At 35.9% G+C, this 20,846-nt stretch overlaps 1 protein-coding gene across 1 annotated transcript in view; it reads right to left on the reverse strand.

Moving 5' to 3' along the window:
• Nucleotides 1–20,846, reverse strand: part of LOC111512916 (calcineurin-binding protein cabin-1) — a 71,356-nt gene that overhangs the window by 47,369 nt on the left and 3,141 nt on the right. Inside the window, 7 exon segments of the mRNA XM_074181560.1 lie at nt 1,735–1,904; nt 5,739–5,881; nt 5,933–6,484; nt 14,194–15,050; nt 16,855–17,127; nt 17,179–17,401; nt 20,318–20,527. Coding sequence (XP_074037661.1) covers nt 1,735–1,904; nt 5,739–5,881; nt 5,933–6,484; nt 14,194–15,050; nt 16,855–17,127; nt 17,179–17,401; nt 20,318–20,527 — 2,428 coding nt within the window.

Below are 20,846 nucleotides of genomic sequence, written 5' to 3' on the forward strand. Positions count from 1 at the left end.
AGTGAGGACCAATCACAACGATTCAGTAAAAGTGCGGACCAATCATAAGCGAGTATTCACGTGGACACTCACGTGGACCTCCTGGATAATTTCTGACAATCCCGGACGTTATCCATACCACCCGCGATGATATAGCGATAGCATACACCACCTCGACAGAGCTGAAGGTAAGGGACGTATGTGGTAGGGCATCTCCAGGACTGGATTCATAGGAAGAGAAGGTAACCAAACCAACTGCAGTCTGTGCCGACCGACCGAGCGGTTCTTACGTTTCCGATCCTTTGTGACATTCACCACTTGGATCATCTGCCCGAAATTTCTCTCCGCGGCTCTCATGTTTTCCGATCCTTTGTTGTATTCACCACTTGGACCATCTATCCGAAGCTACTTTCCACGTTTCCGACCCTTTGTGGTATTTACCACTTGGGCTATTGTTCGTGCCATCTTGGCTTAAACAGGTTGAAGCCTGGCTCTCTTACCCTTTCGACTGATGTTGGTCAGAGAGACAAACGAGCCAAGATTGATTTATGGGATGGCGACATTAATGTCCTCAGACCTCAGTACCCCTTCACGTGGAGTCCTACCTGGCTGGGGTGTTTGGATGAAGATATTGTTCATCTTTTAATGGGGGACATGAGGACCTCACTCGACAGAGTATCTGGGCCTTCTATATCGGGAGGGGTCGTCTAGAGCATAATCCATAGCTTCCCTAACTAACGGATTATCGTGGGTTTCTGCGCAATCAAAGACTTGCCGATTCCTCGACTGAATGGACTGCTTAATGGAAGGCACCTGCAAATCTCTGCAATTGGCTCAATGACATGCTCGAACATCGTTTAATAGATCATAATCTTGTTCTTTAGGGTTAATTTAGAACGTCTGTTGATCAGAGGGTACAGACTTTTGGTCCTACCCTCGATCTTTGCCTTCAAGGTTGTGATGTACGGGTTCCAGGTGAGCCTGCGGTCTATTATAAGGCCGATGTACTTTACCCGCTCTTGCCAGTTGATCTCCCTTCCAGAGATCCTCACTTTTCTGGCCGGAGACGATTTCAGTCTTCCCATGGTTTTCGCCTGAGTTTTGTCCGGGTTCACTCGGATCTTCCATTCGAGATACCAGCGCTCGAGGTCGTCCAATGCACGTTGCATGTAGACGACACCGAGCTCCCGACCCATGGAAGATGAGACGAGAGCCGTCTCATCGGCGTACAGAGATATCTTTACACGCTCAGACCTCGGAAGGACACTGGTGTAAAGTGAGTACAGCGCAGGGGAGAGCACGGCTCCCTGTGGCACTCCAGCGAGGATCTCTCTGTTGTCAGACAGAGAGTCCTCTACACTAACCTGAAATGTTCTGTCTTTCAGGAAAGACCCAATCCACCGGATCAGGCCCCGAGGCAGGTCGAACGCAATTAGTTTATGCAGAAGGACTTCGTGCCATACACGGTCGAAGGCCTTCGAGATGTCTAATAAAACGACATGGACTTTTTGCTTTGGTTCAGTTCCGCGATGGTGTTTTCTACCAGCCCCAGAGCCTGTAACTTAGTGGAACTTGAGCTATTCCTTTCTCGTGTCTGGTACGTTTGTCAGCTATCGTCGAATCTCTCTAAACTTCGACGTCATCCGTAAGTCATATATTTATACGTGGTCAAAGAATATAGCTCAAGAATGTGAAGGATAGACATTTATTTTGAGGTGAATTGCACAGAGATAATTTATAATGATATATACTTACTTTATTCTTTTTGCTTGGGTGTTGATACAAACAGAACATTGCTTGCTCTATGTGAATATCAATTTTGTTTCTGAGACGTTCGAATATAGGAGTATCAATTCTGTCGAGAACGGTATCTAGAATGAAGTGGAGTAGTTCTCCTTGATTGGTGAGACACCATCCTTTCGATCCTGAAAAAGTCAATTATAGAAAGAAAATGTGTGCCCAAGAAAAACAGTTTTTTGAAACCTATTTATAAAAGTGGATCACATAATGACATAAGAAATTATCGAGCGGTCTGTAATCAATCAGAATTACTCAAATTGTTAGACAGCCTAATTACAAAAAAGCTAACATGGGATTGTAGACATATAATTATTAACAACATGGATTCAGTCGTGGTAGATCTACCAGCACAAATCTGTTCATTTATCAACACTGTATAATAAATGCCTTCGAAAATAGACACCAGGTGGATTCTATTTACACAGATTTTTCAAAGGCATTTGGCCGAATAAGCCACAATTTGTTGTTGCATAAACTAAATGCTTTGGGTATTCAAGAAAACATTCTGAAATGGACTGAAAAGTATCTAGCCTGCAGAGTACAATTTGTAAAATATGGTAACTCAGTATCTTCTTCAATCACAGTTTCATCGGGTGTACTACGGGGCTCTCATTTAGAGCCACTTCTTTTCAACCTATTTGTAAATGACTTGAGAGATGTTATTCTTTATAGTGAATTTCTTTTGTTTGCTGATGACCTGAAGATGTTTAAAGTTATTCCTGATTCAACTGATACAGAATTATTACAGTACGATTCATCTAACTTTGTTCACTGGTGTGATATAAATCTACTGCAATTAAATATAGATAAATGTCAAAAATTTACTTTTTTCTGAAACAAAAATCCCATTAACTGGCCATATAAAATCAATCAATCAGAACTGAAAACAACAAACACAATCAGAGATTTAGGAATCACTCTCGACCCAAAATTGTGATTTAAACCCCATATTGCAAATATTACTTCTAAAGCACTAAACATGTTAGGTTTCATTCTTAGATCTGCAAATGAATGGGCTTGTTTCATGATTTTTGGTTTATAGCTCACTTGATAGAAATTTCAAATTGAAAAACAGTGCACCTTGTTTCAGCTCTCTGAGTACCGTAGTTTTCCCGTAATTAATTATTAAAAATCGAATGTGGTAGGCCGGTGACGTCACGGGCCTATTCCCGCTTTATTTTGATTGACCAATTGGAACAATAGAAATAATCAACATTGGCAAATTATAAAATTTACGAAGCCTATGATAATCAATTTAATTATGAAAGTGTATATGAACCCATTAACGTTTTAATTAATGAAAAATTCTGCACATGAAGTAAAATGTTCACGAAAAATCATGTTTGGAAATAAGTTCTATATCTAAAATAAGTATACAAAGTCGAAAGATCACAAAATATTTACCGAAACTATGAATTTATGCATTATTTAATAATATACAGTTATGAAAATCAAAAAATATAGCAAATTCTCGTACCAACTATGGCCGGAATGAATCTGTAGATAGCATTTTGAGACTTGCAAATACATACAATGTAGAATTAGAATTTTTTAATTTTTTCTTTGGAAACATTTAAAAAGACTGTGAGAAGATTGTAATTCATCAACTTATTTTTGAGATTTTTATTTCATTTTATTTTATATATTTTTTCCTTAAACCCAGCTTAGATTACTGTTAAATACATATGTGTGAACTTGTTAATTATTTTGTAAAAAATAGGCATTGCCGTAAATAAATAAATAAGGGTGTCTGGGGATCTCGGAAACCATAAGAGATTCAAATATGGTTACATTAGATAAAGTTGCATATTTTAAGGGTGATTATTTCGCAAATTCTTATAGATCCTGAATGAAATACCTAAATTTTGTCTATAGAATCCAACAACACTACTTTGCCTGAATTGAACAAATTATTTTCATTGACTCAGAGGAAGTAACTGAAATATTTGCTGAATATTTCTCAAATGCAGCTGAAAATTCCATATCAAATCACTTCGGGCAAAACTTATCTCTACCCTGTACTGTTACTGAAAATATTACCATTATTGAACCGTTCCAATCTTATCCGGTTACGGAATATGAGATATCGAATATCCTATCAGAAATGAAAAACAAAAAAACGGCAGGCTTTGATGAACTATCAATTATAACAATTAAGAAAATATTACCATCTATTGTCGTTCCTTTAACATACTTAATGAATCAATCACTTATACAAGGATACTTTCCAGAAGTTCTGAAAAAATCACTCGTTATACCTGTATATAAAAAAGGAAACCCCGCAGAAAGGGACAACTATAGGCAAATATCTTTGTTATGCTCGATATCTAAATTATTTGAAAAAGTTGTAGCACGTAGGGTTATGGATCATTTGGAATCAAATAGGCTGTTATGTATGTCTCAGCATGGTTTCAGGAAAAATAAATCTACAGAAACAGCTTCCTATCATCTTCTGAATTATATTTACACAGAGATTGATAAAAAAAATTATGTGATCTCACTATTTTTCGATCTATCAAAAGCGTTTGATACAGTATGCGCGGAATTTCTCATAAAAAAACTGTCATTGTTCGGGTTTCCACGAAATATAATAAATTGGATACAATCCTATATGACAAACAGAGAAATGGTTGAGATCTGCAATGGAGTTACATCTGAGTCAAAGACGGTAAAACTCGGGGTGCCACAGGGCTCTGTTCTAGGACCTCTACTGTTTCTTCTCTATGTTAATGATCTTCCTCAACATATAAAGGGAGGCTACGTCACAATGTTTGCTGATGATACAACGATAACCATAGCAGGCAATAATGCTGAGCAACTCATCAGCAAATCTGAACATATTATTGATCAGTTCAGTACCTGGTGCCAAAGAAATAAGCTCATTCTAAATACTTCTAAATCGATCAGTGTTAACTTTCACTTCAGAAGAAATATTCCAATTGGTCGACACTCTAGTTATGACATTAAAACTTCTGAAGAAATGAAATTTTTAGGGACGTTCCTAGACGCCAATCTAAATTGGGAAAGGCAGGTGGACTATATATGTGCTAAGTTAAATAGAGCATATTATGCCATAAAACAGCTGAAATCCTGTTTGGATGAAACTGCCTTACTCAGCATATATTATGCCATGGCCTACCCTCATATAAGTCTTAATATTATGGCTTGGGGCAGAGCAAGGGATTTTTCCAGAGTCTTCATAGCACAAAAGAGCATCATAAGGCTAATCTTCAATATGGATTTTCGGGATAGCTGCCGGCCAGTCTTTATAGACAAAAAAATATTGACAGCCCCTTCCATCTTCATTTTTAAATGTATTTCATTTGTTAGGCAAAACAATAAATTATATGATAAGACTGCTTCAGATCACAGTCATAATACAAGAAACGGTGATCTTCTAAAAATCCCTCAGCATCTCATGACAAGCTATAAAAAATCCCCTCAGTATAATGCCATTACGTGCTTCAATAAGCTGCCAAATGAAGTTAAAAAAATCACAAGTGACAAGGTATTCCATGATTATGTTAAAACTATGCTTTTAGAAAGAAGCTATTACAGTTACCAAGATTTTTTAATTGACAATCTCACAAACAATCAAATTCACAGTGGACGAAATTTTATTTAGATTAAATTATGTGAATGATGTAAAATGTTTAGTTAATTTGAGGGCATCTATGCTTACTTGTATATGTGTGTATATATGTATGTGTATATATGTGTATATTTAGAGGTGATTCTGTGTTCAATCTCCAACTCTTTTTATCTTTACTAGCCTGTAGTACAACTGACTTACCATATATACCCAAGTGTATCAAAAATGGTGAATAAATATTATTATTATTATTATTATTATTACACTGATCTTACATGTACTTAGCTAGAACTACTGAAAGTCATCGCTACAAAAATGAATGCAGCATTGCTCACATAGACTTGACGATAAAATATTAGAAACTTACCTAAGAATTCATGAGCTGAAAACAATATATCTATCGACGGTGGTAGATCTTTATCCGCTACCTGTAGATTTTCACAGAGAGCCTCAGCTTTATCACGTTTGACCAGGGTCATTCTTCTACTGGCATACTGCCTATGCTCCTCCCTGATGAAAACCAAAATAAAACAGAGATAAGAGGAATATTCTGACGTTTACCTCTGCAGTATGTAATGCAGCAAAATCCACGGAGTGACACAATCCAGCGGGATCTTAGCCACGCCTTCGGTATTCAACTGCTTCGAAACGATCTTCGCCAAAGTTTCCACCAGCCTGCCACGTTTCTTCTCCTCCAACAAATCTATAACGCCGACGGTTTCTTGTTTGATGATTTCGTGAAGGATAGCCAGACACTTCTCGATGATCTTCTCCCACTTGTCGTGGTCCTTGCTGACCTTTACGTACTGGTCAAAGGCCTCGTTCAGGCACTCCTCCGTCCACACGAAGCACTGCGACATGTCGGTGAACCACAGGGAGTGCATCAACAACCCCAGTTGAGCTGGACGCCCCATCCTTCCCACCTGCGGATGGACGCCAGAGTCGTTGAAGGTGACCTTGAGTATGTCGGCGACTTGGGTGTACTTTTCAGCGCTGAAGAGGCCTTCAACGGTGGCCAGGGATTTGATCGTGTCGAGGTGTTTGAGGATTTTCTGGGTGATCTCGTTGGTTATCAGGCCGTACTTCAGGCAATTCGGAAGGCTCAGCATGTACCTGAAATAATACACCGGAAACATCGGCCGTGAAAGCATACACACCATTTTATGTATGTGTTGGAAACAAATCTAAAATTTCATTATGAAACTAAAATTGAGAATCGTTTTAATGTCACTGGATAGATTCTGTGACTTCAAAAAATCATTGCAGAATTATTTATTTTATAAATCATATATTCATTTTAGATTTACACAGGGTGTTTCATCCTGAACGTTAATTAGCCGTTAATTAGCCGGATCAACCTGAAAATTTCACAGTATGCATAAATCAATATGACCTACACGGCTAAAATATTTTAGACGAAGCGGCGTTGTCGCTTCTACTATAAAGTAGCGGCTTCTTTGATTTTTCAAATGGAACACCCCGTATATAATATCATATTATGATTCATTATCACTTTGTCAACAAATTCATATACTATTTCCCTATACCTATCTATTACCGTTTAGAAGATATAAATTAATTTCGATATTTTTTTTACCAAACATGAACTTTTATAAATGCTGATAATCTTGAACTCTCTTGCACTAAAACGATCAAATTTGAAATGGAGTGGAGTGATACTATGAGGATCTTCACTCAGAGTCATATTTTCATTAGCCTCATACAGGGACTTCAAAAAATGCAGATACTTTGATCTCATGAAAAAATGAGTGGAACTCAATTTTTTCAAATGGAACACCCTGTATATTTCAACATTTTTGAGCTCTGCATCCAATTTTAGATTAACTTTGTTCAGATAGTACTATTTCTATTTTGAACCGTTTTCGAGATAAACTGTTTCAAACGGAAATTGACATGGTTTCCTTGTTCATCACTCATTTTTGTAAAACAGATTTCGTTTGATGTTTCTCAATTAGTCACAGATAATGAGAAGATAATTATTAAAATACTCCTCAACCATCGAATGAAACTTCTCTTCAAACAATAGTTTTATTAACGCTGAAACACGAACTGAAAATAATAAACCCATAAATTAATGAGTTAATTTAATCGTCAGTGGAGATGTGTTTGAACATGTTCTGAAATACACATATTCTATATAACACATGGATCAATAAGTCCCGAGACTAACAATGAAAACAACATTTTTTTTACAAAATTTTTTTTATTCATCAACATAATCTCCTTTTAGGGTGATACAATGGTTCCAACGCTTTTCCAATTTTTCAATACCATGTTTATAAAAAAATGTATCTTTCGCTTCAAAATAAGTTTCAGTTTCAGCGATGACCTCCTCATTTGAGCCAAATCTTTATTCCTGGAGCATTTTTTTAAGATCAGCAAAGAGCCAGTAGTCACTGGGGGCTAAATCTGGTGAGTATGGGGGGTGGGGAAGCAGATCAAAGCCCAATTCGTTTAATTTTGCCATTGTTTTCATCGACCTGTGGCAAGGTGCATTGTCTTGGTGAAAAAGGATTTTTTTTCTCTGCATGTGCGGTCGTTTTTTTGCGATTTCCTCCTTCAAACGTACCAGTAAGTCAATATAATAATCACTGTTGATCGATTTACCTTTTTCGAGGTAGTCAATGAAAATCACGCCATGCGCATCCCAAAAAACTGACGCCATCACTTTGCCAGCTGACTACTGCGTTTTCGGACGTTTCGGACGGCTTTCGCCAGCTGTGCGCCACTCAGATGACTGCCGCTTTGACTCTGGAGTGTAGTGATGTATCCATGTTTCGTCCATGGTCACGTAACGACGCAAGAAATCTTTTTTGTTGTGAGTAAATAGCGATAAACAGCTTTCTGAATCATCGACTCGTTGCTGTTTTTGTTCCATCGAAAGCAATCGCGGCACCCACTTAGAAAAAACCTTTTTCATGCTCAATTTTTCATGAAGGATAGTAAATACACTTCCATATGATATCTGTGTCATCTCAGCAATCTCACGGAGCTTCACTTTACGATCTTTCATTACAATTTTTGTCACTTCACTCACATTTTCCGGTGTAACAGCTTCCACAGGTCTACCCGAGCGTTCTGCGTCATTTGTGTCGGTACGACCACGTTTAAACTCGGCAAACCACCGACAAATCGTTGCTTTTGATGGACAAGAGTCCGGGTAACATTTTTCAATCCATTCTTTCGCTTGCACGGTGTTTTTACCCATTAAAAAACAATGTTTTATCAGAACACGAAACTCGGTTTTTTCCATTTTTTAAACAAACTACAAAACGACTTTACTCTAACCTCGATAACTCAGCTGTTTCTGGTCCGATCGACTTAAAATTTCGACACGTTTCAAGCAAAGGTTAGTACTCTAGAAAGACGTGGTTACTGGTTTACTAAGAGCGCAATCTCTGGGTTAGTCTCGGGACTTATTGATCCATGTAGTATTAGTTGGTCTAATAAATGATTAATTTAGAGAAGGAATCTTTCCAGTTTTTTTGAAGAATTGTCCAGTTATTTTAGGTCGATTTAGGCCAGTATTTCGGAAAGCTGACATACCCAGCTGTAAATTTGAATGAACTTTGTATTTTAGCATCATAAAAGCAATCTCAAAATTCACATATTATTATGATTCGACGGCTGCAACTTCAAAAATTGGGGGTCAAAAGTCAAAAAAACCGACTTTTTCCACGTTTTTTGCCAATATCTCGTTTCCAATGGAATTTATGCTAATTGTAATCATATCAATATTGTAGAGAATTAAATTCTCAACAACTTTTGTTTCAAACATTTTTTCATACGTTGAATCGTTTTTGAGATAGAGGGCAGCGCGAGCGCAGATTAAATATTATTTGAAATCAACTGGTTGTCCCGATCGAAATCAGCTCATTTAAGGTTTATAGATTATTACTTAATAAATAATTTCCATTTTTTATTTACAAATACATTATATTTAGATATTTTTTTCATTGATGAACCGATCTATGAATTCAATAATGCAATTTATTCCTGTATTTCAAAAAGTCATTAAGGGATATACTTTAATTACATTTTAATTGTATTCTCTTTTACGGTAATTGAATTTCAAGTAGAAAATAATTTAGTAAATCTTGTTTAAAATTTTGTTCCTTCACGCTTTAAGCGGCTGTGATACGACTTCTGCGCTCTTTAAAAAAAGAAAAAAAAACGTTTTCAAGAACATTCGAGAAACTATCTAAATTGGATGAACTCGCCGCAGCATTTGGAGAAGAAAACTGCCCGGTTCAAAGATTATTTGATAGTGGATTGCAAACTTTATTAGCTGTTTATAATGCTCCAAAGTCTGTAGATACTATCGATCATCTTCGTTATGCACAATATGTCAAGCTAACAAATCTCAATAAACCTGTGCAGTTATCCAATATCCCACCAACAAGTGGAGCAGCTCACCAACATTTTAATCGTGTTTATTACCAAGTTGAAACTTGGTTAGGACATGATTTGTAATCCCAGGAATGGTTGGACAATGCGTAACGGATTGCTAGAACCTATCATGACCATTTTACCACTTGCTCCAGATGAGTTACTCAATACGATATTCTGTAACTGCAAAAGTGGTTGTGGTTCAAGATGTTTTGACAAATATTCAAGTTCCAAAAATAAACATTTTGTACCTTCACGCTTTAAGTGGCTGTGATACGACTTCTGCGCTCTTTAAAAAAGGAAAAAAACGTTTTTGAGAACATTCGATATTCTGTAACTGCAAAAGTGGTTGTCGTTCAAGATGTGGATGCAGGAAAGCGGGGTTGCAATGCTCTTTAGCTTGTGGCCAGTGTAATGGGCAATCTTGTGTCAATGCTGTACCATATTAGACCGATGTTAACGAACATAGGTCCTTTGATCCAGAAATCATGGAAGAATTGGAAACGAATCTGGGTGAAGATGACAATGAAAAAGAAGAAAATTGAAATTAAAACTCATTATTCTTTCAATTATTTTATCTGTTTTTTTTTTTAGTTTTGACATTCACAAATGTATCAAATGAGACTTTTTAATAAAAATATTATTTCAAATTTTATTTCTTTTCTATTAATTTTTATTTATTGAAGAATAATTACTATAGATTAGATTTAAATTATAATGCAATATACAAATTTATAACTACACGGGCAATGAGCTGATTTCGATCGGGACAACCAGTTGATTCCAAATAATATTTAATCTGCGCTCGCGCTGCCCTCTATCCCAAAAACGATTCAACGTATGAAAAAATGTTTGAAACAAAAGTTGTAGAGAATTTAATTCTCTACAATATTGATAAAATTACAATTAGCATAAAACCCATTGGAAACGAGATATTAGCAAAAAAAGTGCAAAAAGTCGGTTTTTTTTACTTTTGACCCCCAATGTTTTAAGTTGCGGCCGTCGAATCATATGTGAATTTTGAGAATACTTTCATGATGCCAAAATACAAAATGTATACAAATTTACAGCTGGGTATGCCCACTTTCCTAGGCAAACCCCCTAAAATGACTAGCTTCGTCCAATTACTCTAATCTCTGCAATGGCTAAATTGATAGAAAAATTAGTTAAAACATGACTCCTTTGCTTCCTGAATGAAAACAAAATAATAAGTGATTGCCAGTTTGGTTTCCAAAAGCAAAAAAACACTTCAGATACCATATTTTCATTTCTTTACAATGTTTATTCCAACATAAATGACTGCGGTCTTCTGTGATATACTCAAATCATTTGATTGCGTGAATCATAAAAATCTTTTACGGAAACTTATTAGATACAGTATAACTGGAATAAGTCTTGAGTGGTTTGAGTCATACTTAGCAGATCGGTCAAAACCACTTCATCCTCAAATGAAGGCGAAATTACTTCCGGCGTCCCACATGGTTCGGTACTGGGCCCACTTTTATTCTCAATTTACATCAATGATCTATCGTCTATTGACATCCAAGAAAAATTTACTTTATTTGCTGATGATACCACAAATTTATGGCAAACTCCTAGCAACCATACGTTGTATAAAGTTATTGAGAATGACATCACGATAGTAAAAGACTGGTTTGAGTCAAATCTCTTGAGCTTGACCTTGTCAAAAACAAAAGTAGTGCCCTATCGTTGCCAGATTCCAGCCGTGCATTTGAATTGTTGACAATAATTTAAAATTCAACAAACATGTAAGATACTTAATGTTCAATCACCTTCCCCAAGCTATATGAACCATAAATGACCTTAGAGCTCTTGAGAAAGAGGTGAAAGACTTGCTTTCTGCGAGACCTTATTATAGCTTAGCAGAATTCTACGACGATAATTTTAATTGATTATGACTAACAGTAATATCTACGGTATTTTATTGAATTCAGTTTAAATTGATTTATTTTTTATTGACCATGTTCTTATATCCTGAACGTTTGTATTAGGTTATTGTTATTTACATGTCCCTCTTCAGTTAATGTTATTATTTACTTTTAGTGATTTTACTTTTGTGATTTCATTAATATGTTATGTATATTTCGCATAAGGCTTTGTCAATAAGAATTCATTCTTCACACAATGAAGTATATTTTGAATTGATTTGAATCAATTTCACTAGTCCGGACTTCCATTATCTACTATATAAAATGATTTGAAATCCCTGAAACAACACAATGGAGAAGGAAATCCACAATAAATTGCCATTCTTAGACGTTTTGGTGAAGAGGGCCGACACTAAGTGGGAAACATTTGTATACCGAAAACCCACTCATACGGGACAGTATCTGAACCACGAATCCAACCACCATCAATCGACAAAAAGAGGAATCATCAAGACTCTATTAGACCGTGCTTTTGGGCTCTGTAATACAAAGGAAGGTCTCGAGAAGGAACTAGACATCATCAAAAATGATCTTCAGCAGAATGGATACTCCAAAGCGATGGTAGAAAAGACTTTGGCTAAAAGACAGCAGGAGCCTCGCAAGGAAGAGAAGCCGTCACAACCAGTGCTTGCACTTCCCTACATCAGAGGATTATCGGAGAGGATAAGATGAATTGGTTCCAAGTACAACATTAGAACCTGTTTCAGATCCGGTAACACTATCCGTAGCAGCCTCACGAAAACCAGGCCCCCAAACGCGGACTGCGATTCCAAGAATTGCATTTACCGGATACCCTGTGAGTGCGGGAAATCCTATATTGGTGTAACTAAGAGGCCATTGAATGTTCGCATTGCCGAGCACAAGAAGCACACACAGCGAGGAGAAACCAGCAAATCAGGAATAGCAGACCATGTTTGGACCCATCAACACAACATCGAGTGGTCCCAAGCTGAGATCTTGCACAGAGAGGAACATTGGTTCAGGAGAAAATTTAAGGAAGCCGCATACATATTGTCCAACAACGTATTCAGCCAGGCCAGCGTAGATATACGAAACATATGGAAACCCATTATCAAACGAAAAATGACCAACTCCCGCCAAAACGGTCATCTCTCACGGAATCAGTGAAGCGAAAAATGGAAAGTAGAGAAAGTGAAAGTATTTCAACGAACTATAAAATAGTCATCTCTCGGAGGAATCAGTCCAGTCATCACCCGAAGACGATTGTAGATACCAACAATCGAAACGTCGTGAACTAACGTGACTTGGAATCTCTACACCTTTTATTTTTTTTTATTATTGTCTTTTTTCATTCCTTTAATTTTTATTTATTCAATTATTATATTTTCACTTGTAGGTTATTTCACTATCATTTCATTTCAGGTTTATTGTCCGGACTAGTGAAGTTTATCACGAAACATTGTCAATCACCTTCAAACAAACGTTGATTTGAATCAATCGACAGCTATGTGGAAAGGTGGTTCGAACCCTACTGCCAGAAAATTGATTATCGTGCTTATCGTCCCGTGCTAGAAATCACACGGTAAAAAGTAAAACCTCGTTTATCCTTGGCTCTTTCAAGTTTACATTTCTATGGATGTTCTTTCGAAAATAACTTGCGAATTAACTCAGGGTATTTTTGGAAATTCATTAATGGAAAAAGTGCGAGTTGCAGTTTACCAAAGTAGGTGTTTCTGCGTGATAACTCGGTAGAAGGTGGCCTAGAAATTTCTGAACTGTTTGTTAAGTACTCATAAAACGTGAATAGTGAAAATAGTAATGACATTCCTAAATAATGAACCTTCAAATGTAAACATCAATTGTCCAAAGTTCTTTGCTACTAAAAAAATCAACTCTCTCTATATAACTCTCTGTAACCTCAAAATCCTACATATATGTAATAAAGGGAGAAAAATGAATCTGTTGGAGGCCATGGAAATTAACAAATCAATTAAAAACCAGAAACATATACCCCTAAACGAGCAACTTGATTTATGTAGGTCTCCTCTCTTGAATTTATGAGTTGAACAACCTCTAGAATTTTCAGGGTGGTATTTAAGTTGGCATCTTGTCTCTCAAATACCTGTCCTTGCAGCATACCTGAAAATTCTAATAAAATCGATATTTCTAAATTCAGATTTCAGTTTTATACTTGATAATGGGGTCAAACCCGAAAACGGTTGTATAAATAAAATTTACCAGTGGTATATAGACAAAAGTGTTTTTATGCCATCAGTCCATATTTCTTTGAGAACGACGTTGGCCAGGCCATCACTGTCAACGACGAGCACTATAGGTCGATAATTACCAACTTCTTTTGGCCTAAATTGGATTATCTGCATACCAACGACATGTGGTTTCAAGAGGAAAATAACTAAATTTCAATGTTTAAGAGTTAAGTTTGAAATATTTTTTGATGTCAAAGGCGCCCAACACGGGACCCAAAACTTTCCCCCATCTTACCTTTCGCCGTATTTCGCCTCCTCCTCAGCCACCATCTCTTGTATAACCTCAAGAGACCTGATCGCCAAATCGACGCTATTTTCCTTCCGAAACAAATGCGATCGCAGCCAGAATACGCGATTGAAGAACATCGGATACTCTTCTTTCCAGTCTTCCTCCCAACCGCTGATCAACTGCAAGTAACCGACCGCCGTGGGGTGAATGCCCCCATTGTCGTCCGAGCTGAAATTGGACAGTTCTCCGAACAAAATGGTCGCCAAGGCGTCGTTTCGCAAATCCTCGAACGGCAGATCCGTACAGAAGACTTGGGGTTGATCGCAGTGCTCGCGAAACATACCGAAGGCTTTTATGTAAAGAGGAATGAGCTCTTTGGGCCATTTGTAATTCCAGAGTTTGGACAATCTGAACACGAGGTCCTTTATGAGGACGATGGCATCGCAATACTCGCGTTTCTTCGTCCAGAACTCCTGCACGTCGTCTCTTTCTCTATCCGTGCCAAAGTAGGCTTCGTAATTAACAGATTTAGGTGAATGTATCGGTGAAAGGTAGTTGACGTCGTGGTTCTCCATGTACATGTTATATAAATCCATCGTGTCCATGGAGTCTTCCGCGTTGTTGAATTTTTCTGGATCTATTCGGTAGGGGAGCAAGTTCTTGGGGATGATCCTCTCGAGCGCGCCTTCCACTGTGAAATCCTTGTCTTTCGCCTTCTTGGAGAGTTTTCGTTTGGTGTACCAACTCCAGGTTTGCAGATCGGAGAGAGGATCGCGTTTGCGTTTCGAACCTCTTTGCTTGCCTTTTTCTTTCGATTCATTATTATCATCTGGGTCTTCGTTGTCTTGGTCCATATTCTGTTCCTAGAAAAATAAATTGTGAATACTTGATGAAAATGCTCAATACTGCTGTTGCTGTTGCTGAAATTAGTTTTATAAACTGTAGAATTTGTATAAATACAAATTTAAAAATTACTTGGTGATAAGAAAGATTTATGGGGAGCAACTAAACTAGAGGTGTCAAATTCAATTTTGCAAAAGGCCAGATTCAAATAAAAAAAATTACTGAATTATTATAACATTTTATTTATTCAATAATACAGTATATATGATATACAGTTGTTAAAAATCATATCAAATTTATAAAAGAGGTTGATTATTTTGGGCTCGAGGATCCAGATACCCGACTTCTTTGGTTTTTGGCAAGCTCATTGATGTCAGGTATCACATTCGTTGTAATTACTTTGAGAATTGATTGCAGATGTTCATTCTTAAATATTGTGCGATATTTGTTCTTATTTCTTCAGAAAACATTTGCTCACGTAAATAGGAAGTATCGAATATGCACAGAATGCGTGCTTTTTCAATTTTGGGTAGTAACTCAAACTCCTGAAATATTTTGTATAAAATGTGAGAGCGTTAACCTCTTTAAATTTTTTTTCAAACTATTGTCCGATTGGAGATCTATCAACTACATTTGCAAATCAACTGGTGCTTGTGAAGCTTCAAAATTGAATGGATTATTGATAATTGGGAATTCCATTTCATTCATTTTGTGGAAGTCTTCAAAATGATAGTTGAATTTCGTGATCAGATTTTGCAGAAGTTGAGAATATTGATCTAATTTTTTTTTGTGTGTGCCAAATGATTTTGAATGAATAAAATGATCCAAAGTTTGATTATTTACCTGATTTTCCCACAGCCTCAACTTCGTTTCGAAGGCTTGAATACATTTGAGTGACAATCAGTCTTTTACCCTGTAACTTTATATTCAAATCAGTCAAGTGTTTATCGCTTCGATTACTCGACTCAACAGACTCACATCGCGCCGACGCACTCCTTTTATATCGATAAGGAAGATTCCAATGATATATATACCGTTAAATAGTTTGTCAGAAACGGCTAATTAACGCGCATCATGAAAAGCCCTGTATAATAATATTACATTAAGTGTATTGACTGTGAGAACCTTGTTATTGATACATCTGTGGCCATTTATATTCTTAATCAATATTAATAATATGGCCTCATGATTTTCTGCTACTTCTGTAATGTTTACTGTAATTGACATGTTCTACACCTGAAAAGGTGTTTATTACAAAGAACTAATAAAGGATATCTATCTATCTATTCTAGTCTAGACTTGAAGCGCGTGGAAGATTCTATTGTTCTCAACAAAAATAAAAAGGTATTTCCGCTTATTGCTAAGAGATGGCGTTACTGCCTATGATTAAGTTTTTCACTAGAGCTAAATAGGTACCTGACTAACAGTCTCTGGCTTGTCTAGGCATGCACTTCTTTCTGAGACACATTGATACGGCCCAGGAGCCGGATGCCGCCCCCGAGCGACTGAACTAAACAATCCAAATAAACCCAAGAGATATTCGCCTACTTGTACACAGAATATACAAGAAACCAACACGTACAGAAAGATATGTAAACCGAACTAGATCAGAAAGCGGGTTTGTAAGAAACATGGAGAGTACTGGGAAAACCTATCAGGAAACACAATGGAAAAACCTTTATAAGGAGAACGTCCGTGTGGAAATCTGAAAAATAACACTGGATACTGTCCATTGAAAGCACAACTGAACAAAATAGGGGTGTATAACGAAGACCTCAACTGCAGCGAATGCAATTATTGACAACTTTTATTGACTGTCCTTACCTCATCATTATCAGTCTGAACAGGAGTATTTTCTTGGCCCTCAATGTTGGTCTCACTAGTTTGAGAAAATCTCCTTCCAAGCTGAGGTTCTGCAGTGTCCATCTTTTCCTCTCCATTCACAACTTCAGCACTTTCTGAAGGTATTTCTTCAGACAACTTCTCATCTACAGTTGCAGGTTCAAGTTCTGCATCGTGCTGAGGTATTTTGAAACAAGAATGTTCTTCAACCGTCTGACTCATGCAGCGATTCATATCAATGAAAGTGAAGTGACTCTGGAAACAAAAATTGAACTCTCTGAACTACTACAATAATGAATAGCTCACCATGTCGTTGTTCGTTATGTACTGATGAAGGTCTATAACTGTATTTGCTAAAGACAGCCAGGTATAGTCAGTCAATGGTTTGGGAAGGGGAATGGTTTGTAGAGGTTTAGGACCCAGAGATTTTTCAATTTCTGTGACACGGTCGCACAGAACTTGAGCTTCTTGTAAATGGGCTTTTTCATCCTCCTCATCAATGGTAACATCAAGTGGTGGTTCCCATGTGCTATAAAATTGAAAAAAAATATGAAAACCAAATAGCTACCTTATACGGAAGTATGTAATACACGGGAAATATTTGTATTATATGCACAATCGAAATTTGAATGCCGCCAAAAATAAATGCATGTTCTACAACTGCCGATCGGCACTTAGAATGGATTCAGGTCAAACAGATAAAAAAAAAACAGATTTGTTTAATAATGAAGTACATTTATTTTGAGAAATATAACTGCTGAGAAGTCCCTCTCTCAAGATGTGCAGTAGATGTGTAGAAATCTGATGTCAGTCTGTTAGATTATTCGAGCCGTAAACATCCAAATTCAGGACCGTATTAGTTAGTAATGGAGTTTAAAAGTGAATTGCATAAAGATATGCAATTTTACAACCCAAACTTTACGCATATACGATTTCTCCCACCGACCATGACTCAGCCCGGTAGCTGTAACCCTCGTCTCAAGCAGTCAATGCACATACCATGATGAAGAAGTTTGGTGCTTCAGATATCTCTCGATTACAGTTAATCAGCTGCGGTGTTCTCTTTAATTTCATCTTTTTGCAATAATATTCAACAGCATTGATAAATTTTGCAAATTGCTCCCATAAAGGCATGTTCATTATTTATGACGATGTGCATATGGAAACACTATGAATCAAAGTGTGAAATTTGTATTCTAATTTTCTATGGAAATGCTTGGGATGAATAAACTCCAACAAAACATATGGGTGTCTATTTTAACCCCCCCAACAAAATTATCGAAGCAGAAAACGAAGTTGTCTGTCCTGACGTTATTATATCCGGTTCAGAGACATTTATCTTCTTGGAGAAAACCGATGCCTAGGTTTTTGTGGCATTTCACCCTAATTCGAAATCACCTCTATTAATTTAAGATAGGTATTGACTTGAGCTCTATTTAGTATCTATTATGCTCATGTAGACTCTAGAATTAGGTACGATGTTTGTTTCTGGGGAGGGTTAACTTAAGCACAGAAGGTATTCGTTGCAAAAGTACATTGTACGATGCACGTCAAATATCTCCTGAAAAATTCTTGTAGACAGTATTTTATAAAATTTACCATTTCAACTCTAGCAACAGTCTAAATGTTTGAAATGTGTGTATTTGTGTTTGAAAATATAGTCAAATTTTACATTAAATACAAGTATTCAACACTAGATACGAGAATCATTAACCAGTTCCATATGCCAATTGCGAAATTAAAAAAGTGACTTATTCTGGGCCAGAATAAAGAATACAAAAATTTATAATAATCTTCCTGAATATGTAAAGGCTTAGAAGCAACTGTATAATTTTAAATAAACACTGAAAGCATATTTGTTAGAAGGTTGTCACTATACACTAACAGTTTTTTTTTATTAATTCTTAGGTCAGTTCTTCTTTTACTATCGCCTCATTCGATTTTTATGAATAATAATTATTAGAATTTCTACTATACTAAAACCAATAATGATTGAGAGTAGAAGTAAGCCCAGTTGACAGCAAATCGGGGGCGTGCTTATTAATTTTTGAGAGGGTTAAGAATGAAAGAAAAATTCTTAGTACAATTAGTTAAAATATTCATACACATTTTTTATTTATTTCATTGAAACTTTGCAATATCGTAATTTACCTAATCGTTGAAGTCATTAGGTGGGCCTTATGAAAACGGAATAATAATCGTAGTAATTATAGTAGGTACCAAATAAATTAACAATATTAATTAAAAACACAATATATATATATATATATATATATATATATATATATATATATATATATATATATATGTTAACTCGAAGATTCTCACGGATAAAGTATGATGAGCTGTTTTCTCGGGTTTCGCTCCGTGTTCTGTGTATTTTCTCCCCATAAGGATTATTTTCACAACGTTTCGGCAAAGTCTCATTTGCCATCTTCTGGTGATGTCTGGTTGTCAACTTGCCAAGTTTTTATGTCAGTGTTGGTGGTTTGACCAATCAACCGACAACTGCGGTAGCAGAAATTTGGGAAGCTAACCTGAAATGCCATCGGAAAACGAATCCACATGTTTCTAGAAATGATATACCCGGTACTGACGATGCCCAATAGGCTGAAACAGCTGTATACCGTGGCTCTTACGTTGAAATCAATATGGGAATGATCAAGGAGTACTTATCTATTCATTTTTTGATTTTTATGGAATTATTTTCCAGTAGCTTGACTGCATTAACCTTTCTAGATTTTATATATATATATATATATATATATATATATATATATATATATATATATATATATATATATATATATATATATATATATATATACTTATATATAAGTATATATATATATATATATATATATATATATATATATATACTTATATATAAGTATATATATATATATATATATATATATATATATATATATATACTTAATGTATACGTTGGAAAATGTCCGTATACATTAAATATAATGTATAAGTTTGAAAATGTCCTTATAGGACGAAACTACAGTAAAGTTAGTTACAAATAAAAGTGATAAAAATCATACGACATGTTCAAACTTATACATTAAACTTATACATGCATAAGGACATTTTCAAACTTATACATTAAACTTCAGGACATTTTCAAACTTATACATTAAACTCAATGCATAAGTTTCAAACTTATACATTAAACTCAATGTATACGTTTGAAAATGTCCTTATACATTAAACTTAATGTGTAAGTTTGAAAATGTCCTTATAGGACGAAACTGCAGTAACGCTAGTTACAAATACAAGTGGTGTAAAAACATAGAAAGTTTCAATTTTCATAGCATCCTAACTTTTGATTAAATTCAAATTACGATTGTGCAATCAATAAAAACATTTCTCATTTGCTGCAAACTTAATGCACCACACTGTATAAAATCTAATTTTGAATAATCACAAATCTTACTAATCTGGATTGTACAATTGGTAATATTCTTTTGCTGCAGGATTATCACGATAAATCTGTCTCCTCAACACCAAACCCTTCGTGTAATCTGGGTCAAGCATCAATGCTTTTCCGATGTACACTAGACACGCAATAGTGTCTTTGATGGCGAACAGTATAGAAATCAGTTTGTCCATGCATGGCCAATGGGATTCGCTACATTCTAGCCCTGAAAATATGAAAGGGTTCAATATTAAAAATAATACATGTCAAATGACTACAACTTGATAAATATTTTGGTGGTGATTGATAAATATGACTTTGAATATGACCAACTTTCCTTGCCCCTCAGTACTATATGAGTTTCAATTAATTATTCTGTTAAAACTTTTTGGTTTAATAAACCTGGTTAATACTGTTTTAAATGCAACTTTTATTCAACTTGACTTACAGTAAATTCTCAATATTGAATTGTCCTAAAACAAGTGACTAATCTGTCAAAACAAAATATCAAACTTATATACAGTGTCTTCAACATCCTCCACCCCAT

The sequence above is a fragment of the Leptinotarsa decemlineata genome, unplaced genomic scaffold (genome assembly GCF_025532065.1).
Source record: "Leptinotarsa decemlineata unplaced genomic scaffold, Ldec_3_MD MMD2_P_RNA_scaffold_2, whole genome shotgun sequence".
Taxonomy (NCBI): Eukaryota; Metazoa; Arthropoda; class Insecta; order Coleoptera; family Chrysomelidae; genus Leptinotarsa; species Leptinotarsa decemlineata.